Source organism: Oncorhynchus mykiss, chromosome 9, assembly GCF_057628025.1.
Source record: "Oncorhynchus mykiss isolate SJ-2025 chromosome 9, ASM5762802v1, whole genome shotgun sequence".
Taxonomy (NCBI): Eukaryota; Metazoa; Chordata; class Actinopteri; order Salmoniformes; family Salmonidae; genus Oncorhynchus; species Oncorhynchus mykiss.
This window is the reverse complement of record NC_143030.1, coordinates 65,077,119-65,100,311: the sequence shown is the minus strand read 5'-3', so window position 1 is coordinate 65,100,311 and position 23,193 is coordinate 65,077,119. Positions and strand designations below refer to the sequence as shown.

General features: G+C 44.7%; 1 protein-coding gene across 1 annotated transcript in view; it reads left to right on the top strand.

Annotated features, from left to right (window-relative positions):
* LOC110531227 (inactive dipeptidyl peptidase 10) overlaps positions 1-23,193 on the top strand; it is a 37,061-nt gene that overhangs the window by 10,961 nt on the left and 2,907 nt on the right. Inside the window, exons 6-18 of the mRNA XM_090185020.1 lie at positions 10,175-10,227; positions 11,851-11,932; positions 12,796-12,916; positions 13,173-13,327; positions 13,445-13,542; positions 15,149-15,272; positions 15,886-15,927; positions 16,052-16,156; positions 17,738-17,829; positions 20,106-20,153; positions 21,335-21,453; positions 21,596-21,643; positions 21,873-21,971. Of these exons, the coding sequence (XP_090041146.1) occupies positions 10,175-10,227; positions 11,851-11,932; positions 12,796-12,916; positions 13,173-13,327; positions 13,445-13,542; positions 15,149-15,272; positions 15,886-15,927; positions 16,052-16,156; positions 17,738-17,829; positions 20,106-20,153; positions 21,335-21,453; positions 21,596-21,643; positions 21,873-21,971 (1,186 nt within the window). The remainder of the gene's footprint in view (positions 1-10,174; positions 10,228-11,850; positions 11,933-12,795; positions 12,917-13,172; positions 13,328-13,444; positions 13,543-15,148; positions 15,273-15,885; positions 15,928-16,051; positions 16,157-17,737; positions 17,830-20,105; positions 20,154-21,334; positions 21,454-21,595; positions 21,644-21,872; positions 21,972-23,193) is intronic.

The window sequence follows — 23,193 nt, the reverse complement described above, 5'->3', positions numbered from 1 at the left end:
AAGGGAGAGGGAGAGAGAAATATGGAGAGGGAGAGAGAAATATGGAGAGGGAGAGAGATAAATATGGAGAGGGAGAGGGAGGGAGCGAGAAATATGGAGAGGGAGAGGGAGGGAGGGAGAGAGAAATATGGAGAGGGAGAGAGAGAGGGAGGGAGAGAAATATGGAGAGGGAGAGAGAGAGAAATATGGAGAGGGAGGGAGTGAGAGAAATATGGAGAGGGAGAGAGAAATATGGAGAGGGAGAGAGAAATATGGAGAGGGAGAGAGAAATATGGAGAGGGAGAGAGATAAATATGGAGAGGGAGAGGGAGGGGAGGGAGCGAGAAATATGGAGAGGGAGAGGGAGGGAGTGAGAAATATGGAGAGGGAGGGAGAGAGAAATAGGGAGAGGGAGGGAGAGAGAAAGAGGGAGAGGGAGGGAGAGAGAAAGAGGGAGAGGGAGGGAGAGAGAGAAATATGGAGAGGGATAGGGAGGGAGAGAGAAATATGGAGAGGGAGAGAGAGGGAGAGAGAAATATGGAGAGGGAGAGAGAGAGGGAGGGAGAGAAAGAGGGAGAGGGAGAGGGAGGGAAGGAGAGAAATAGGGAGAGAGAAATATGGAGAGGGTGAGAGAAATATGGAGAGGGAGAGAGATAAATATAGAGAGGGAGAGGGAGGGAGCGAGAAATATGGAGAGGGAGAAGGAGGGAGCGAGAAATATGGAGAGGGAGAGGGAGGGAGAGAGGGAGAGGGAGGGAGAGAGGGAGAGGGAGAGGGAGGGGGAGAGGGAGAGGGAGGGAGAGATAAATATGGAGAGGGATAGGAGGGAGAGAGAAATATGGAGAGGGATAGGGAGGGAGAGAGAAATATGGAGAGGGAGGGAGAGAGAAATATGGAGAGGGAGAGAGAGAATGATGGAGAGGGAGAGAGAGAAAGATGGAGAGGGAGAGAGAAAAATGGGAGGGAGAGAGAAATATGGAGAGGGATAGGGAGGGAGAGAGAAATATGGAGAGGGAGAGAGAGGGAGAGAGAAATATGGAGAGGGAGAGAGAGAGGGAGGGAGAGAAAGAGGGAGAGGGAGAGGGAGGGAAGGAGAGAAATAGGGAGAGAGAAATATGGAGAGGGTGAGAGAAATATGGAGAGGGAGAGAGATAAATATAGAGAGGGAGAGGGAGGGAGCGAGAAATATGGAGAGGGAGAAGGAGGGAGCGAGAAATATGGAGAGGGAGAGGGAGCGAGAGAGAAATAGGGAGAGGGAGGGAGAGAGGGAGAGGGAGAGGGAGGGAGAGAGGGAGAGAGAGAGGGAGGGGGAGAGGGAGAGGGAGGGAGAGAGAAATATGGAGAGGGATAGGGAGGGATAGAGAAATATGGAGAGGGAGAGGGAGAGAGAGAGAAATATGGAGAGGGAGAGAGAGAAATATGGAGAGGGAGAGAGAGAAATATGGAGAGGGAGAGAGAAATATGGAGAGGGAGGGAGAGAAATATGGAGAGGGAAAGGGAGGGAGAGAGAGAAATATGGAGAGGGAGAGGGAGGGAGAGAGAAATATGGAGAGGGAGAGGGAGAGAGAGAAATATGGAGAGGGAGAGAGAGAAATATGGAGAGGGATAGGGAGGGAGAGAGAAATATGGAGAGGGAGAGAGAGAAATATGGAGAGGGATTGGGAGGGAGAGAGAAATATGGAGAGGGAGAAATATGGAGAGGGATAGGGAGGGAGAGAGAAATATGGAGAGGGAGAGAGAGAAATATGGAGAGGGAGAGAGAGAAATATGGAGAGGGATAGGGAGGGAGAGAGAAATATGGAGAGGGAGAGAGAGAAATATGGAGAGGGATAGGGAGGGAGAGAGAAATATGGAGAGGGAGAGAGAGAGAAATATGGAGAGGGAGAGAGAGAAATATGGAGAGGGAGAGAGAGAAATATGGAGAGGGAGAGAGAGAAATATGGAGAGGGAGAGAGAGAAATATGGAGAGGGATAGGGAGGGAGAGAGAAATATGGAGAGGGAGAGAGAGAAATATGGAGAGGGATAGGGAGGGAGAGAGAAATATGGAGAGGGAGAGAGAGAAATATGGAGAGGGATAGGGAGGGAGACAGAAAGGGAAACTAGTGATGCTGCTACAGTACTGCAGCAGTCTGTTGCTCTACATGCTATTCAAACAACAGCCACTAGTGAAATTACTGGCAATCTTCAGACTGGGTAATGCTGGGGGAAGGGGTGTAGAAGGATGGAGGGTATGAATGGCTGAGAGAGAGTTTGATGTAGATAGCAGGGCAGGGGGAGGGAGAGATAGCATGGTAAAGTTGGAGCTGCATGCGGTAATGAAATCGCCCGGCGGGGAAAGTGAAGGAGAAGCTTATATGAGAGCCTAATGTCTAATGCACACTTGCAGGTGGTTTGAGGCAAACTCCAGCATAACAAGCAACTCTAAAAACACATGCATTTTCCCGTTTCTCTCTTTGCCTTATGATAGCATTCTCTGTTCTGACTGTATACAATCTGCTCTCTCTCTCCCTTATCCTTTCCCTCCCTCTTCCCCTCTCTCTCCCTTATCCTCTCTCTCCCTTATCCCTTCACTCCCTCTTCCCCTCTCTCTCCCTTATCCTCTCTCTCCCTCTTCCCCTCTCTCTCCCTTATCCTCTCTCTCCCTTTCCCTCCCTCTTCCCCTCTCTCTCCCTTATCCTCTCTCTCCCTCTTCCCCTCTCTCTCCCTTATCCTCTCTCTCCCTCTTCCCCTCTCTCTCCCTTATGCTCTCTCTCCCTTATCCTTTCCCTCCCTCTTCCCCTCTCTCTCCCTTATCCTCTCTCTCCCTCTTCCCCTCTCTCTCCCTTATCCTCTCTCCCTTATCCTTTCCCTCCCTCTTCCCCTCTTTTTCCTCTAGGATCTGTTCTCCTCATTTAGTAGTTGATCAGATTAGCGCTGTTGTAAAATGGGGAAGCAAAAACACAAGTATAATTTTTTGCACGTTAATATTGATTTTTAGATGGTGTGTATGTATATCTTTTACCTTTATTTAACTAGGCAAGTCAGTTAAGAACAAATTCTTACTTACAATGATGGCCTACCCTGGCCAAACCCGGACTATGCTGGGCCAATTGTGCGCTGCCCTATGGGACTCCCAATTATGGCCGGTTGTGATACAGCCTGGATTCGAACAAGGGTCTGTAGTGACGCCTTTAGCACTGAGAAGCAGTGCCTTGGACCGATGCACCACTCGAGAGATATAGATAGCAGAGCTAATTCAGTCTGATTGAACGATCTAGTAACTGATGATCTTCAGTACATGCATCAGTACATGCTTCATATATATGAATCAATAGGTTTTAGCGCTACAGTACCTGTGTGTTGGTTTGTCTACAATTCTCTGTTTGCATTTTTACTGTTGCATCAGCAGAATGTTCTATCCCCATCTATATGCACAGAGTTTGAGTGAGTAGATGTATGCACACTTGTATGTCACCTGGCTACATGTGCAATTTTATGTTTGTGAACAGTGTGGTGTCTGTGGTGGATGTGGGGGGTTATACCTTCAGTCTTTATCTTTTGCTCTCTTTCTGCTTTGCTTCTCTCTCACTCCCTCAAGTCTTTCTATCTATCTATAACTCACTTTTTTCTCTCTATCTCTTGGGTTTTTCTGCTGACTGAAGCAGTATGCAGCAAGCACCGGCTTTCCCCTTTATTGGGGAGAGGATCTGTATGCCGCTGAGAATGGCAAAGTGAGATAGAGAGAGGGACAGGGAGAATAGAGAGACAGACGCAGTAGAGATAGGGGAGAAAAACATGTGAAACGCACCAGTTGCCCTTAGATCATCCTGTCCAATGGAAGTCAATCAGAAGGGGTGTAAAATAATCAGGAGGATGGATGCTTAGAGGAGAGGGCTGCAGTGGTGGGAAATGGATTAGTGGGCTGTTTGTTAAGTTGAAAGGCTTCTCCCCTGGATTTCATATTAGCTAGATGTAGCTGGTGGGGCTTTGGGGGAGATTTGTGCCTAGTGGATGGAAATACATTTATTTTGAAAGGGGGGACATAGTTAGGAGTAGGGATGGTGGGGGCTGCATATGGAAGAGAACAACGTTCCTATGTAGCAGAGGGGTTAAATTGCTCCTTAAAATCCTCAATAGTCAGACAAATTGTTTTTGTGTGTGATTAGATGTAGGTTCTTAATTTGATCCAGTATGCTACGGCAGGAAAATAAAAACAGGAAATGTGAATTTGTAAACTTCAGAAGACATTTTAAACCTCAAATACACTACAGGTTTTAAAATTCCGAACAGGATGATCAAATGAAGATCCTACATCTGTAGTTAGACTAATTAGGCGTGTGCATATGCATGTGTGCGTCAGTGCTTATGAGAGTTATTCCCTTTGTTTTACCCAAAAAGAGGGGAAGGAGAGGATGGATGGAGATGAGGAAATGCAGCAGGAGTTAGACAGGTGGAAACTGCCAAGAGAGAAAATGTGATGTGGTTGTCTCACCTAGCTATCTTAAGATGAATGCACTAATTCTAAGTTGCTCAGGATGAGTGTCTGCAAATGACTAAAATGTAATGTAAATGTAAGACTGTGCAATTTAGAGAGAAGGGAAAAGAAAATGGAGAGTTGAGTCTGCTCTGCAGTTACAGACAACTAGGTGCTGGTATAACACAGCCGTGGCCAAAAGTTTTGAGAATGACACAAATTAAAATTTTTAACAAAGTCTGCTGCCTCAGTTTGTATGATGTCAATTTGCATATACTCCAGAATGTTATGAAGAGTGATCAGATGAATTGCAATTAATTGCAAAGTTCCTTTTTGCCATGCAAATGAACTGAATCGCCAAAAAACATTTCTACTGCATTTCAGCCCTGCCACAAAAGGACCAGCTGACATCATGTCAGTGATTCTCTCGTTAACACAGGTGTGAGTGTTGACGAGGACAAGGCTGGAGATCACTCTGTCATTCTGATTGCATTCGAATAACAGACTGGAAGCTTCAAAAGGAGGGTGGTGCTTGGAATCATTGTTCTTCCTCTGTCAACCATGGTTATCTGCAAGGAAACACGTGCCGTCATCATTGCTTTGCACAAAAAGGGCTTCACAAGCAAGGATATTGCTGCCAGTAAGACTGCACCTAAATCAACCACTTATCAGATCCTCAAGAACTTCAAGGAGAGTAGTTAAATTGTTGTGAAGAAGGCTTCAGAGCGCCCAAGAAAGTCAAGCAAGCGCTAGGACCGTCTCCTAAAGTTGATTCAGCTGCGGGGCACCACCAGTACAGAGCTTGCTCAGGAATGGCAGCAGGCAGGTGTGAGTGCATCTGCACGCACAGTGAGGCAAAGACTTTGAGGTTGGCCTGGTGTCAAGAAGGGCAGCAAAGAAGCCACTTCTCTCCAGGAAGAGCATCAGGGACAGACTGATATTCTGCAAAAAGGTACAGGGATTGGACTGCTGAGGACTGGGGTAAAGTCATTTTCTCTGATAAATCCCCTTTCCGATTGTTTGGGGCATCCAGAAAAAAGCTTGTCCGGAGAAGACAAGGTGAGCGCTACCATCAGTCCTGTGTCATGCCAACAGTAAAGCATCCTGAGACCATTCATGTGTGGGGTTGCTTCTCAGCCAAAGGAGTGGGCTCACTCACAATTTTGCCTAAGAATACAGCCATGAATAAAGAATGGTACCAACACATCCTCCGAGAGCAACTTCTCCCAACCACCCAGGAACAGTTTGCCATAAGGCAAAAGTGATAACTAACTCGATATTTTGTGTCCATGGCCAGGAAACTCCCCAGACCTTAATCCCATTGACAACTTGTGGTCAATCTTCAAGAGGAGGATGGACAAACAAAACCCCACAAATTCTGACAAACTCCAAGCATTGATTATGCAATAATGGGCTGCCATCAGTCAGGATGTGGCCCAGAAGTTAATTGACAGCATGCCAGGGCGGATTGCAGAGGTCTTGAAAAAGAAGGGTCAACACTGAAAATATTGACTCTTTGCATCAACTTCATGTAATTGTCAATAAAAGCCTTTGACACTTACGAAATGCTTGTAATTATACTTCAGTATTCCATAATAACATCTGACAAAAATATCTAAAGACACTGAGGCAGCAGACTTTGTGAAAATTGATATTTGTGTCATTCTCAACTTTTGGCCATGACTGTAGAGCATGTTGAGGCACTACCTGAGAGAAATGTATGTTTTGCACAAAAAAATGGACTGGGGGAAGAAGTCTATTATCCTTATTTATGGTGTGTACTGCAGCGCAACAATACCTATCAATACCTCACCTCATACAAGTACTGTTGTATCTCCATTGCTGTCCCATTGTCGCCATGTCCCACGTGAGCACACACACTCTGGTCTGTTTACAGCGTGGCTTCTCCATTTGGAGTTGGGGATATACAGTGGGGCAAAAAAGTATTTAGTCAACCACCAATTGTGCAAGTAATCCCACTTAAAAAGATGAGGCCTGTACTTTTCATCATAGGTAAACTTCAACTATGACAGACAAAATGAAAAAAAAAAATCCAGAAAATCACATTGTAGGATTTTTAATGAATTTATTTGCAGATCATGGTGGAAAATAAGTATTTGGTCACCTACAAACAAGCAAGATTTCTGGCTCTCACAGACCTGTAACTTCTTCTTTAAGAGGCTCCTCTGTCCTCCACTCGTTACCTGTATTAATGGCACCTGTTTGAACTTGTCATCAGAATAAAAGACACCTGTCCACAACCTCAAACAGTCACACTCCAAACTCCACTATGGCCAAGACCAAAGAGCTGTCAAAGGACACCAGAAACAAAATTGTAGACCTGCACCAGGCTGGGAAGACTGAATCTACAGTAGGTAAGCAGCTAGGTTTGAAGAAATCAACTGTGGGGGCAATTATTAGGAAATGGAAGACATACAAGACCACTGATAATCTCTCCCTCGATCTGGGGCTCCACGCAAGATCTCACCCTGTGGGGTCAAAATGATCACAAGAACGTTGAACAAAAATCCCAGAACCACATGGGGGGACCTAGTGAATGACCTGCAGAGAGCTGGGACCAAAGTAACAAAGCCTACCATCAGCAAGGTCATTGAAGATGAAACGTGGCTGGGTCATTCAGCATGACAATAATCCCAAACACACCGCCCGGGCAATGTAGGAGTGGCTTCGTAAGAAGCATTTCAAGGTCCTGGAGTGGCCTAGCCAGTCTCCAGATCGCAACCCCATAGAAAATCTTTGGAGGGAGTTGAAAGTCCGTGTTGCCCAGCATCAGCCCCAAAATATCACTGCTCTAGAGGAGATCTGCATGGAGGAATGGGCCAAAATACCAGCAACAGTGTGTGAAAACCTTGTGAAGACTTACAGAAAACGTTTGACCTTTGTCATTGCCAACAAAGGGTATATAACAAAGTATTGAGAAACTTTTGTTATTGACCAAATACTTATTTTCCACCATAATTTGCAAATAAATTCATTAAAAATCCTACAATGTGATTTTCTGGATTTCTTTTCTAATTTTGTCTGTCATAGATGAAGTGTACCTATGATGAAAATTACAGGCCTCTCTCATCTTTTTAAGTGGGAGAACTTTCACAATTGGTGGCTGACTAAATACTTTTTTTTGCCCCACTGTAGTAATGGGGGGAGACAAGCAGAGAAATCTGGTGGAATAATGGGGAAGGATTTATTTCTCCACATTAGAATTAATTCCCTCTCTCTCTCTTAGACACACACAAGGTTGAGCAGATGTAGGATCTTAATTTGATTTGTTGCTGAGAATTTTCCTTCACAGCAGGACATGCAAACTTGTAGTGTATTTGAGTTTTAAAAGCCCATACAGACACTCATACACACCCACTCACACAAATTGTAGCACACATGCATGTATGCTACACACACCCTTACACATGCACACACACACACACACACACACAAATAACAGTCAACTCCGCTGGCTCAGACCCTCCGGGGCCTCCCACTCCAATTTCTATTCTGGTTAGAGCCAGTTTGCGCTGTTCTGTAAAGGGAGTAGTACACAGCGTTGTAAGAGATCTTCAGTTTCTTGGCAATTTCTTGCATGGAATAGCCTTCATTTCTCAGAACAAGAATAGACTGACGAGTTTCAGAAGAAAGTCCTTTGTTTCTGGCCATTTTGAGCCTGTAATCGAACCCACAAATGCTGATGCTCCAGATACTCAACTAGTCTAAAGAAGGCCAGTTTTATTGCTTCTTTAATTAGAACAACAGTTTTCAGCTGTGCTAACATAATTGCAAAGGGGTTTTTCTAATGATCAATTAGCCTTTTAAAATGATAGACTTGGATTAGCTAACACAACGTGCCATTGGAACACAGGAGTGATGGTTGCTGATAATGGGCCTCTGGTGCAGCTGGCTTCCGGGTGAAGCAGGAGGCTGTTAAGAAGCACTGTTTGGCGGGTCATGTTTCGGAGGACGCATGACTTGACCTTCTCTATAAAACAAAGACATTTCTAAGTGACCCCAAACTTTTGAACGGTAGTGTATTTTACCCCCTTTTCCCCCCTGATTTCGTGATATCCAATTGCGTTCCAATCTCATCGCTACAACTCCCCAACAGGCTCGGGAGAGGCGAAGGTCAAGTCATGCGTCCTCCGAAACATGACCCGCCAAACAGTGCTTCTTAACAGCCTCCTGCTTCACCCGGAAGCCAGCTGCACCAATGTGACGGATGAAACACCGCTGTGATAGAAAGTGGCTTTAGCAGCGGATACAGAGGAAGAGAAGGTAGAGAGGAGGGAGTGAAAGGATAATAGGTCTTCCAGAAGTTTAGTTTTCCTCCCTTTTCGCTCAGCTGCCCACAGTCCTGTTCTGCAATGAGTCACTCAGCTACGGAGAAGGAGGGTAGGGATGACCCAGCCAAGAGGAAAAAGGACAGTGCGAGTCATAGTATGCGGAAAGGGAGGAGAGTAGGGTCGAAGAGGCAGAATCAGGAGACAGGAGGGAGAAGGATTTAGCAGAAGGGAGAGCTGATGGAATAGAAGAGAAGAGAGTAGTGGGAGAGAGAGAGCGAAGATTGTGAAGGCGCATGACCATCTGGTTAGGGCCTGAGCGGCTAGGGAGGTTGAAGTCTCCAAGAAGGAAGAGTGGTGAGCCATCATCAGGACATAAGATTATCAAGGTGTCAAGCTCATTGAGGAGCTCTCTAAGGGCACCTGGTGGGCAATAGATGATAACAGTGTTAAGCTTGAGTGGACAAGTGACAGTGAAAGCATGAAATTGAAATGAGGAAATGGACTGGTGAGAGAGGGATAAAAGAGAAAATCTCCACTTAGGAGAAATGAGTAGCCCTGTGCCACTGGTGCGATGACCAGATGCTCTTGGAATATGAGAGAAAACATAGTCAGAAAACACAACTATCTGCAAGTTATGAGCAGTCAGCAGTTCACACACCAAGTAGTCTACTGGGAAGACGGCAGCACTTAAAGTAGATGGCCCTAGCTAGCAAAAAGACAGTACTAGACAGATTTAAGTAAAAAATTATAGAATGTCCTCTATAGAATGTCACACACACACACACACACACACACACACACACACACACACACACACACACACACACACACACACACACACACAAAGAGTTAGTTTACACTTCAAATCCAATTTTATTAGTCACATCCACTGAATACAAGAGGTGTAGACCTTACAGTGAAGTGCTTACTTACGAGCCCCTAACCAATAGTGCAGTTTAAAAAAAATACTTTCAGGGCACACTCATTGATTTGGGTCCACTTTTCGACATGCCTAGCTGACCACTGGTCAAGCTGAGTTGCCACTCTCAATCTTTCTCAATTGGAGGGATATTGGCTGTAATGATGTTACTTAGTGAGGATGTCTTTCTCTGTCCCCCTTTTCTCTCTCATCCTCACATGACATCATGCCTCTAATGTCTTCTGTTCTCTGTTAGTATAGACTGGGTTATCAATGTCTGTGCTGTTCGATTGGATAATCAGAACTGAAGTTTGTGATGATGCAATGCGATTGATGGAATTGCTGACCTGGTTTCATGGACTAGCCACTGACTTCCAATTGTTGTTCATTTGCATATTTAGATTGTCTTATGGTCTAACTGTACATTTAATGATGGTTTTTCAGGGCTGTGTGTGTGTGTGTGTGTGTGTGTGTGTGTGTGTGTGTAACTCTGGGACCAATGTGCCCATCATCTCCTTTACTTCTTCCAGATTTTCTCTCAGTCCTTCACAGCCTCTTATGCCATCTACAATGTGGCTAAAGGGTAGGTACAGTAGAGCCATGAATGCTAATGCATGGGCTGCACTGGGCATGTGCATTGCTGATGCAAGTGGGCCCTGGCCTCGACTGGCCAAGCACCACCAAATGTGTATTTCTTTCATCTGAATAAACTTCATCTGTTATGTCAGACATCCATTACTCTTATACAGTAATTGTCCTCTCTGGCTGGTCAACATCAATTCTAGGTTTACTATCAGAGATTCCTATCTCTGGCCCACCAGTGAGGAAGGGCGCTCCTGTGTCTGTCGATGGAGGCTTGGGCCTTGGGTTTACAGTATGAGGAGCACTAATGCCAATTAAAGGAATTCAGAATGACCTGCTCTCCAATAAAATATGAAATGCCTGGGAATGTGTTGCCGTAATATGTCTGCCTGTTTTTAGGAGGATAAGAGTGTTGTTTCAATGGATTGAAAGAGGTCTTATTCCATTGCATGACTGACCTCCGTCTGTTTGGTTTTAGCATTTGCATCGTGTCTTTTTTACGACATCTCTCAAGTGCTTACAAACAAGCATGGACAGATCTTCTCTCTACATTTTTTTTTTATCCACAAGTGGCTTTAGAGGCCAGTCGAATCCTAATGGAGGGACTGTGTCTGTGTGTGTGTCTGTGTGTGTGTCTGTGTGTGTGTCTGTGTGTGTGTGTGTGTCTGTGTGTGTGTCTGTGTGTGTGTGTGTGTGTGTGTCTGTGTGTGTGTCTGTGTGTGTGTCTGTGTGCGTGTCTGTGTGTGTGTCTGTGTGTGTCTGTGTGTGTGTGTGTGTGTCTGTGTGTGTGTCTGTGTGTGTGTGTGTGTGTCTGTGTGTGTGTCTGTGTGTGTGTGTGTGTCTGTGTGTGTGTGTGTGTGTGTGTGTGTGTCTGTGTGTGTGTGTCTGTGTGTGTGTCTGTGTGTGTGTCTGTGTGTGTGTGTGTGTGTCTGTGTGTGTGTCTGTGTGTGTGTCTGTGTGTGTGTGTGTGTGTGTGTGTCTGTGTGTGTGTGTGTGTCTGTGTGTGTGTGTCTGTGTGTGTGTGTGTGTCTGTGTGTGTGTCTGTGTGTGTGTCTGTGTGTGTCTGTGTGTGTGTCTGTGTGTCTGTGTGTGTGTCTGTGTGTGTGTCTGTGTGTGTGTCTGTGTGTGTGTCTGTGTGTGTGTGTGTGTGTGTCTGTGTGTGTGTCTGTGTGTGTGTGTGTGTCTGTGTGTGTGTGTGTGTCTGTGTGTGTGTCTGTGTGTGTGTGTGTGTGTCTGTGTGTGTCTGTGTGTGTGTCTGTGTGTGTGTCTGTGTGTGTGTGTGTGTGTGTGTCTGTGTGTGTGTGTGTGTCTGTGTGTGTCTGTGTGTGTGTCTGTGTGTGTGTCTGTGTCTGTGTGTGTGTCTGTGTGTGTCTGTGTGTGTGTGTGTGTGTGTGTCTGTGTGTGTGTCTGTGTGTGTGTGTGTGTCTGTGTGTGTCTGTGTGTGTCTGTGTGTGTCTGTGTGTGTGTCTGTGTGTGTGTGTGTGTCTGTGTGTGTGTCTGTGTGTGTGTGTGTCTGTGTGTGTGTCTGTGTGTGTCTGTGTGTGTGTGTGTGTGTGTCTGTGTGTGTGTGTGTCTGTGTGTGTGTCTGTGTGTGTGTCTGTGTGTGTGTCTGTGTGTGTCCCAGGGTTCTGTTGGAGCTTAACCCTCCAGCGGGGGAGAAGGCATTGATACAGTATGCTGCCTGGGGACTGCAGGGGAACCAGCTGGTAAGGCAGCTGCTCTCATTTTAAAAATTTTAATTTAATTTCGCCTTTATTTAACCAGGTAGGCTAGTTGAGAACAACTTCTCATTTACAACTGCGACCTGGCCAAGATAAAGCATAGCAGTGTGAACAGACAACAACACAGAGTTACTCATGGAGTAAACAATAAACAAGTCAATAACACAGTAGAAAAAAAGAAAAAAAGAGTATATATACATTGTGTGCATAAGGCATGAGGAGGTAGGCGAATAATTACAATTTAGCAGATGAACACTGGAGTGATAAATGATCAGATGGTCATGTGCAGGTAGAGAGACTGGTGTGCAAAAGAGCAGAAAAGTAAATAAATAAAAACAGTATGGGGATGAGGTAGGTAAATTGGGTGGGCTATTTACCGATGGACTATGTACAGCTGCAGCATTCACTCATAGAGACACACACACACCTTTACTCACTCATCCTGCATTCCACCTCAATATCTGGTGGGCTAGAAATGCATTTGAGACCACAAATCTATAACGCCTTTATTCAGCGGTGGTTCATATTTGAGTTCTAAGGATTTTTTTCTGTGATTTATTTCACAGTGTTTATTTCACAGTGTTTGTTTCACAGTGTTTGTTTCACAGTGTTTGTTTTAGATTAATATTGGATTATGTGTTTTGAATGTAAAGTGTTTTTCAGTGCAATGTTTGTGTTCAACTAACAATGCAAATCTTTCAGTGGCAAGTTGAGATGTATTGACTTGTGACTTAGCTGGCTGATGCATTCCCACTTGGAGCCAATCAGACATTTGATTGGGCCAGCCAACACTGAGCACTGTGTGCCTTGCTTTGATAATGGATTAGTACTGTTTCTGTTGCTGCCAGGCCTATGTGTTTGAAGGCGATATCTATTACCAGACAGAAGTGACCAGTAAACCTCTCCGCCTCACAGCTACAGGCAGAGAGGGGCTGGTGGTCAACGGGCTGAGTGACTGGATTTACGAGGGTAAGAGATACTCTAACCCTTCCTCTATCACGATGACATAGACACTGATTGGTTGGTTAAAAACTGTTTGCAAAATTGGATTTTCCACATTGAAAGCTGTACCCTGAGATTAATGACATTGCAGATAGTATATGGCTTTGATAAATGTTTTGCACTATTTGCAATGTGTAACAATTGGACTTCCATGAGTAACAAATGTGTATTTGAAATAGTTTTGACACATGATTGCTTTGTTCATCTGTAAAATTGTTTATAGAGGAAGTGCTCTTGACTTTCTCTGCCAACTGGTGGTCGAAGGATGGAGCTCGCTTGGCATACCTCACCATCAACAACTCTGCCACACCGCTAATGGAGATACCTCACTTCTTGGGCGGGGTCTATCCCTCCAATGTGTTCTTTCCTTACCCCAAGGTAAACGACACTGATCTCATATGATAAAATGTATGAATGCTCTGATTATGTTCTCTCAGCCTGTCATGTTATCTAACGAATCTAATACTCTGATCCTATATATGTGTGTGTGTACAGGCTGGCTCCACCATCCCCACTGTCAGTCTGTTTGTGGTGAATCTCTATGGTCCAGCTCACACTCTAGAGATGATCCCTCCAGACTCTGTCAGGGCCAGGTACTACGTCCAAAATTTAACCAACTGACATCGTCATTAATGTTTTTATCTGTTCTAATGGGAAATTTAAGATGAATAAAGTTAATATTGAGTTAAGTGATTAAAACAATGTATTATCCTTTTCTGTCACTCCCTGACCTTAGAGAGCAGTTTTATTTCTCTATTTGGTTAGGTCGGGGTGTGATTTGGGGTGGGCAATCTGTTTGTTTCTATGTTTTGGCCGGGTATGGTTCTCAAACAGGGACAGCTGCCTATCGTTGTCTCTGATTGGAAATCGTACTTAGGCAGCCTTTTTTACTTTTGGTAGTTGTGGGTAGTTGTCTTCGTTTGTGCATGTACAGTCTTACGGAGCTTCACGTTCGTTTTTGTTGTATTATTGTTTTGTTGGCGACATTTGCAAATAAAGAAAAATGTACGCTCACCACGCTGCACCTTGGTCCATTCTATACGACGATCGTGACATCTTCCTTTCTGTAATACACATGATTCTGTTTGTGCAAGGTTGATGGTCACTAGACTTGAATTCTAGATTTGAATCTTATAGACTCCTATCTGCTGATGATATTGGCGCCAGTCTAAAAGGCTCTGCAGCATTTACGGTGATACGGCCTCTGCAAAAGTGTCACGATCGTCGTACGAACTGGAAATATACTCAGACCAACGTGCAGCGTGATTTGGGTTCCTCATGTTTAATAAAGGAAACTCACAAAAACCAGCAACCGAAACGTGAAGTCATGGAGTGCTCACAGGCAACTACACACAAACAAGATCCCACAAAAACCAGTGGGGAAATGGCTGCCTAAATATGATCCCCAATCAGAGACAACGATAAACAGCTGCCTCTGATTGGGAACCATACCAGGCCAACATAGAAATAAATGCACTAGATCACCCACCCTAGTCACACCCCGACCTAACCAAAATAGAGAATAAAAAGGCTCTCTATGGTCAGGGCGTGACAAAAAGTCAGGGCATTCATGCTTCTTGAGTTTCCTGTAGCAGAGCAGCGCTGTTGTGAAGGAAGTTGTCAAGGAAGGGAGTTTGTGTTTATACAGGACCTCCTGAACCCACCTACTCTCAACCAATTATGTTAATGCAGCGCTTCAAGAAGTTATATAGAGCCCTCCGCATTGTTACAAAATTTGGGAGGCGCACAGCGATGCGGTACAGAGCTGGATTTGGCATCTGCATGCCCCCGGATGCTCCACAATTGCGTCACACCCTCCACACAGAGCCTCCGACCACATTTGTGGATCAAGCCTACATTGGCTTTAAAGGAGCGAGTTCAGAGGATACACTGGTTATTATTGTATTGTGTGAGACTGTGTGGTTCAGTACCTTGTGTTATGTCTTTTGTTATGTGTTTACAGAACATATGTGATTAGGATTTAATAAGGGCCTGCTCAGAGACGGCTCGTTATGTTTCCATGCTCCCATGCTGGAGGTTGTCTCCCTGTTGCAACTTGTATTAAACCAGATTAGTTTTTGATTGCCTTTACCAACGACTGCTTTCCTATTTGTTTCACCTAGAAAATCCCCTTTACATCTGTGTTGTGCCATCCAAGAGACTTTCTCTTTCTGTCTGTTTCCCTAAATGTCTCCCTAGAGACCGCTACATCTCCATGGTGACATGGATCAGCAGCACTCAGTTGGCGGTACGTTGGTTGAACCGGGCCCAGAACCAATCAGAGCTCTGTGTGTGTGAGGCCACCACTGGGGCATGCTCAAAGGTAAGAGGTCAAAGGTTACTCCACAGTAATCCAATGGGTGTCCTGACCCTTCTCTCTGCCATTCATTAATTTTATAGCATTTCCATCCCATAAGCTATACACTGGGGTGTTTGGATTGATTTCCTTAAAGGAAAACTCCACCCAAAAACAATGTTTTGGTATTTGTTTAATTAGTCAATTGTTGACATAGTCCCAAAATGTTTTGCTTGTCAGCACTCAAGTTTTCAACATATGTCACTTTAAAAAAAATACAGAAATCATCCACGTATGATGCAAAACACAGCATCATACGATGCTAATTGCTTTCTGTATTTTGAAACTTGCATAGCTTGAACACTAGATTGCTGACAAGGAGAACATTTTGGGACTAAATCAACAATGGACTAATGAAACAAATACCAACCTTTTTCCTTTAAGATGTCATATTCTCTCCCTTCCAGCTTAAATAAGGTAAATTATACTGCTTGTGATACATTTCCAATGATTCGCTGCAGCATTTATTTGCCACCTCTCTCCAGCCAGTCCTTATGGATTCATTATATAATATTAACTTTGGCTGTTTAATTATGCTGAAACGTTTTCTTTATTTCGTATCTCCATATCAAATCCACAGAAACACACAATGGTCATGGACTTAATGCAAAACCAACGACAGGTAGGCATTTCTCATTTCATAAAAGCTGCTACTAATTGAAACTGGTATACTGACCCAGTCTTATTGGCTTGTGATATTTCCTGGATTGGTATTGTTGACCATGCCTGTCTCATTTGTCCAACAGGAGGTGCCCTTGTTTTCATCTGATGGCTCTTGGTTTTATTTGACGTTGCCAGCCAAGCAGGGTGCCCGGGGGGAGTTCCGCCACATTGCCAGTCTGCCAGCCCAGGTCAGTGTGAGGGCACTCAAACTTTTATACCCCTGTGTCATCCTACAATGGTTTAATGCCAGACTGCTTGTTAAATCTTCAATAGGGTCAGGGTTTGCCTGGCTACCCAAACTCCTTGCTCTGCCACGCCCACTGACGTTTGTTTCTTCTCTACAATGAGTGTGGATATAAGTACCTCCCTAACAATTTCTAGAACACAAACATATTATATTTTTACTTTTTACCCCATTATTTCCCCAATTTTGTGATATCCAATTGGTAGTAATCCCATCGCTGCAACTCGGGAGAGGCGAAGGTCGAGAGCCATGTGTCCTCCGAAACACAACCCTGCCAAGCCGCACAACTTCTAGACACACTGCTTGCTTAACCCGGAAGCCACTGTCCAACTGGCGACTGTGTCAGCATGCATTCGCCCGGCCCGCCACAGGAGTCTCTAGAGCGCGATGGGACAAGGACATGCCAGCCAGCCAAACCCTTCCCTAACCTGGACAACGCTGGGCCAATTGTGCTCCGCCTCATGAGTCTCTCATTCATGGCCGCATGCAACACAGCATGGGATCAAACCCGGATCTGTAGTGAGGCCACTAGCACTTCAAAGCAGTGCCGTAGACTGCTGTGTCACTCTGAATATATTCTAACCTTTCTGATTAGTCACAGGAACCGATGGGTTGGGTCAGAGCTAGACACCATGTGGGCGTTTTGAAAATTCGTCATTAGATTTGGTACTCTGATTAGTTTGTGGTGATGTCATTTTGACGTCACCACAAATGACTTCAACGATGGTAGTCTCAGACTGAAGTATGTAGCGAACATAGAGCAGTGGAAGAATTCAGTTTGATTCATCCGGCAAGGTCAGGGTGGCATAAAACAACATGTGATTATACAGATCTTAATGTCAGAGAGCTGAAGTCTTGGCAGTGATTATTTTAGGTATCTGTGACTGTTTCTGAATAGCTCTGTTTCCCTGACAATGTTCTTATCTACATCTCCCTCTCTGTATCTGTCGGTTACTGTCTTCACATCTTTTTTTTGTGTTGTTTTAACCCCCTTTTCTTGGTATCCAATTGGTAGTTGTAGTCATCGCTGCAACTCCCTTACGGACTCGGGAGAGGCGAAGGTTGAGAGCCATGCATCCTCCGAAACATGCCGCACTGCTTCTTGACACAATGCCCACTTAATTAACCCGGAAGCCAGCCACACCAATGTGTCGGAGGAAACACAGTGCACCTGGCGACCCTGTCAGTGTGCATTGCACCCGGCCCGCCACAGGAGTCGCTAGAGCGCGATTGGACAAGGACATCCCTGCCAGCCAAACCCTTCCCTAACCCAGACGACGCTGGGCCTATTGTGCGCTGCCCCATGGGTCTCCCGGTCGCGGCTGGCTGCAACCGAGCCTGGACTCGAACCAGGATCTCTAGTTGCACAGCTAGCACTGTGATGCAGTACCTTAGACCTCTGTACCACTCGGGAGGCCCTTCACATCTTATTACATCTTTCTCTGGATGACTCTGCATTCCACTGGCAGTCTGTCTGTTTCTGTATTCATCCCCCTCTTTTTCTCTCTCATTCTATGTGACACAGCCTGCCATCCCCCCTGTCCCTCCTCGCTTTCTGACGTCCGGGAACTGGGATGTCACTGTGCTGTGTGCCCTGGATGAGGACAATAGGAAAATGTATGTGAGAGCCTCTGCATGTGATGCTATATAGAGAGCCTCTGCATGTGATGCTATATAGAGAGCCTCTGCATGTGATGCTATATAGAGAGCCTCTGCATGTGATGCTATATAGAGAGCCTCTGCATGTGATGCTATATAGAGAGCCTCTGCATGTGATGCTATATAGAGAGCCTCTGCATGTGATGCTATATAGAGAGCCTCTGCATGTTATGCTATATAGAGAGCCTCTGCATGTGATGCTATATAGAGAGCCTCTGCATGTGATGCTATATAGAGAGCCTCTGCATGTGATGCTATATAGAGAGCCTCTGCATGTGATGCTATATAGAGAGCCTCTGCATGTGATGCTATATAGAGAGCCTCTGCATGTGATGCTATATAGAGAGCCTCTGCATGTGATGCTATATAGAGAGCCTCTGCATGTGATGCTATATAGAGAGCCTCTGCATGTGATGCTATATATAGAGCCTCTGCATGTGATGCTATATAGAGAGCCTCTGCATGTGATGCTATGTGGAGAGCAACTGTGTGTGTTGATATAATTAGCAGAAATGACAAGTAGGCTACTGTTGTAGAACGATGATTTAGACACAAAAATACATAAAGGTATTATTGCCTTTTAAAATAACTAGCCTTTGATCCTTAACTTAAAGAGGCAATGTAGTATTCACTTAAAAAATATCTGACTTTGCTCAGGGCAAGTCAGCTGAAACTGAACAAGACATGATTAGATGGTCATAGACTGAGCAGGGCAGAGTCACAAGTCCTTTATGCTTAGACAAATGTAGTTGTGTGTGTGTGTGTGTGTGTGTGTGTGGCAGCATCATCATCATCATCATCACAGAGCATGATGGGAACCGGACGGATGCAGGCAGTCCCAATTGCCCATGTGGTAGCTGGCACGTCTGTTTGCCTCCAAGCAAGACATTCATATAGCACAGCTTTCATACTAATTTTGCGGATTCGACAATGGAGTCAAACTCAAATCACTGGAAAAGTTCTGTAATTCAGCCTTATCGACATTGTCTGAGAATCAACTAATGCCATGAATGTGTTGAGTGAAGTGTGTAAATAAATCATATATATCATAGTGTCCATATGGACTAACTAACATATACTATTTATACAAAAGTATGTGGACACCCTTTCAAATGAGTGGATTCAGTTCTTTCAGCCCCGCCCGTTGCTGACAGGTGTATAAACTCTAGCACACAGCCATGCGATCTCCATAGACAAACATTAGCAGTAGAATGGCCTTACTGAAGAGCTCAGTGACTTTCAACGTGGCACCATCATAGGATGCTACCTTTCCAACAAGTCAATTTGTCAAATTTCTGCCCTGCTAGAGCTGCCCCGGTCAACTGTAAATGCTGTTATTGTGTAGATGTGTGAGCCACACAAGCTCACAGAACGGGACTGCCGAGTGCTGAAGCGCGTAGTGCATAAAAATTGTCTGTCCTCGGTTGCAACACTCACTACCAAGTTCCAAACTGCCTCTGGAAGCAACGTCACCACAATAACTGTTCGTCGGGAGCTTCATGAAATGGGTTTCCGTGGCCGAGCAGCCGCACACAAGCCTAAGATCACTATGCGGAATTCCAAGCATCGGCTGGAGTGGTGTAAAGCTTGCCACCACTGGACTCTGGAACAGTGGGAACGCGTTCTCTGGAGTGATTAATCACGCCTCACCATCTGGCAGTCCGCCAGACAAATCTGGGTTTGGCGGATGCCAGGAGAATTCTACCTGCCCGAATGCATAGTGCTAACTGTAAAGTTTGGTGGAGGGGAAATCATTCTGAGGCTGTTTTTCATGGTTCTCTCTAGGCCCCTTGGTTCTAGTGAAGATAAATCTCAACGCTACAGCATACAATGACATTCTTGACGATTCTGTGCTTCCAACTTTGTGGCAACAGTTTGGGGAAGGCCCTTTCTGGTTTCAGCATGACAATGCCCCGATGCACAAAGCAAGGTCCATACAGAAATGGTTTGTTGAGATCGGTGTGGAATAACTTGACTGAGCCCTGACCTCAACCCCAACGAACACCTTTGGGATGAATTGGGACGCCGTCTGCGAGCCAGGCCTAATCGCACAACTTCAGTGTCCGACCTCACTTATGCTCTTGTAGATGAATGGAAGCAAGTTCCATCAGCAATGTTCCACCATCTAGTGGAAAGCCTTCCCAGAAGAGTGGAGGCTGTTATAGCAGCAAAGGGGGGCCAACTCGATTGAATGTCTTCTATTGACTGCATCACTTTGTCCTCTCTGTTTGCAGCTACTTCCTCAGCACAGAAGAATCCAGACAGAGCAGACACCTGTACAGGTGAGGCCATCCTGTCAAAACTACTTTATCCAGAATTTCATCCTTCGTAGGCGTGCTGACTTTGACTGATGAAGTTACATTTTATTTTTTATCTCCCAAATCAAAACATTTTAGTTACTGAAACATACCTTTTTTTTACTGAATGTAATTTCCAAATTTTAAGATGAAAATATTAGTTAATCAGCCAATGAAACAAAACGATCTATTTCTAATTCAAGTCAAAGGAATGGTGGTTCAACAATTTTCTGGTTTCATGAGAAGGCAGATGATCAGAGAAGTGAAGCGTGAGCTGAAGGGTTAATTTGTGCAGCAGCCGAAGCCGTTCCTCTCGAAGGGCGCTCCAGGCAGACCACCTAACATGTTAATCAGAGGTGACCAAGCCAACGCAGTGGATGGGATGGTGCTGTGCTAGAGGATGAGTCACTGGGACGTAACGACAGCGTCCCAAGTGGCACCTTATTCCCTATATTGCCCTACAGTATATAGGGAATAGAGTGTCATTTGGGACACAGACATAAAAACTGATCCACGACCTGTGATTAATGTGCTCAGTCCCCCAGTCATTCGCCTTATGTTTTATATTGTGTTTTTTTATTAGCCTGCTTTTGGCCTCACCAGATGATAGAGTAGAGGGAGAGATTGGTGTCTGGTTTAAAGGTGATTTTCTGTGCATTCTTTTTTGGTACTTCCCTTGGAGAGAGAGAGTTACTGAGAGGCCGGAGATAGTGGTTTTATTTAAATAGTTGCCTTGAAGAGTCCTATTCACACTTGAAGAGTCCTATTCTTGTTTGAGAAGTCAGTCCTATTTGTGTTGAGAAGTCAGTCCTATTTGTGTTGAGGACTCAGTCCTATTTGTGTTGAGGACTCAGTCCTATTTGTGTTTGAGGAGTCAGTCCTATTTGTGTTGAGGACTCAGTCCTATTTGTGTTTGAGGAGTCAGTCCTATTTGTGTTGAGGACTCAGTCCTATTTGTGTTTGAGGAGTCAGTCCTATTTGTGTTTGAGGAGTCAACTCAGTAATGTATTTTAACATAGCTATCAATGTATTATTTGTTTAATTAAGGTGTAATTTACAACCTTAATGTATTGATTGGGACAGCCAAATAGTTTCAGACCCAAACCTTCCTCATCCACTATTCTTTAAGGTGTGTTTGGTCACTCTGTTGTCTTCCTCTCTTTCAGTGCGGACTTTGAAGGGATCTTCCAACGCCAGTGTCTGACCTGCAACCTTCTAGATGACTGTAGCTTTTTCAAAGCCGTGTTCAGCCCCAATCAGACATATTTCACACTTTATTGCCTAGGTAGGAGCTCTGTACACATGCACTCAAACGCAGGCATGCTCGCACACCACACGCACACACCCTACTGCTTGAATTAAAACAGCATTTTAACAATAATCAAACATGTATACTTTTTCTATCGCTTTGGCCCATGTTTCCCTAGGCCCCGGAGTCCCCAAGGTGACAGTACACAACACGAAGGACCCCTCCAGTGAGTCTGGTTTGTCTGACTAATCTATTAAACACTCTGAATCTTAATCTCGAACCTTCTCCACTTTTTACCATCAGACACTTTCAACAATGGCCAGTAGAGGGCAACATGGGCAAACGAACATATAATGTAGAGCAGTTTCAGACAGTAATTGGAATTCAGAAAGGAGGCGGATAGCTGCATGACCGTGAATAGACTGTGTAAATGTATTTTGTTTGATCACCTTTAGGATACATAGTTCTGGAGGACAACACACCTCTCTCTGAGACCCTAGCAGGGAAGAGACTCCCAGAGACTGTCTTCAAGACCCTCGCAGCTGACAACCATGGTAAGTGTGTGAAACCACTCTGGGCCCACACACACAGAGCAGTCTAAAATTATAATTAGCATTCACTGACATAATTTTACATTCGCTTCAGTCACAAAACAGAGACTGCCTTAGGTTCAAACAGTCACAAAACAGAGACTGCTTTTGGTTCAAACAGTCACAAAACAGAGACTGCTTTGGGTTCAAACAGTCACAAAACAGAGACTGCTTTTGGTTCAAACAGTCACAAAACAGAGACTGCTTTAGGTTCAAACAGTCACAAAACAGAGACTGCTTTTGGTTCAAACAGTCACAGAACAAAGACTGCTTTTGGTTCAAACAGTCACAAAACAGAGACTGCTTTTGGTTCAAACAGTCACAAAACAGAGACTGCTTTTGGTTCAAACAGTCACAGAACAAAGACTGCTTTGGGTTCAAACAGTCACAAAACAGAGACTGCTTTAGGTTCAAACAGTCACAAAACAGAGACTGCTTTTGGTTCAAACAGTCACAGAACAAAGACTGCTTTGGGTTCAAACAGTCACAAAACAGAGACTGCTTTTGGTTCAAACAGTCACAAAACAGAGACTGCTTTAGGTTCAAACAGTCACAAAACAGAGACTGCTTTTGGTTCAAACAGTCACAAAACAGAGACTGCTTTTGGTTCAAACAGTCACAAAACAGAGACTGCTTTAGGTTCAAACAGTCACAAAACAGAGACTGCTTTGGGTTCAAACAGTCACAAAACAGAGACTGCTTTAGGTTCAAACAGTCACAAAACAGAGACTGCTTTTGGTTCAAACAGTCACAAAACAGAGACTGCTTTTGGTTCAAACAGTCACAGAACAAAGACTGCTTTGGGTTCAAACAGTCACAAAACAGAGACTGCTTTGGGTTCAAACAGTCACAAAACAGAGACTGCTTTAGGTTCAAACAGTCACAAAACAGAGACTGCTTTAGGTTCAAACAGTCACAAAACAGAGACTGCTTTGGGTTCAAACCGTCACAAAACAGAGACTGCTTTGGGTTCAAACCGTCACAAAACAGAGACTGCTTTGGGTTCAAACCGTCACAAAACAGAGACTGCTTTGGGTTCAAACCGTCACAAAACAGAGACTGCTTTGGGTTCAAACCGTCACAAAACAGAGACTGCTTTAGGTTCAAATAGTCACAGAACAGAGGCTGCTTTAGGTTCAAACAGTCACAGAACAGAGGCTGCTTTGGGTTCAAACAGTCACAGAAC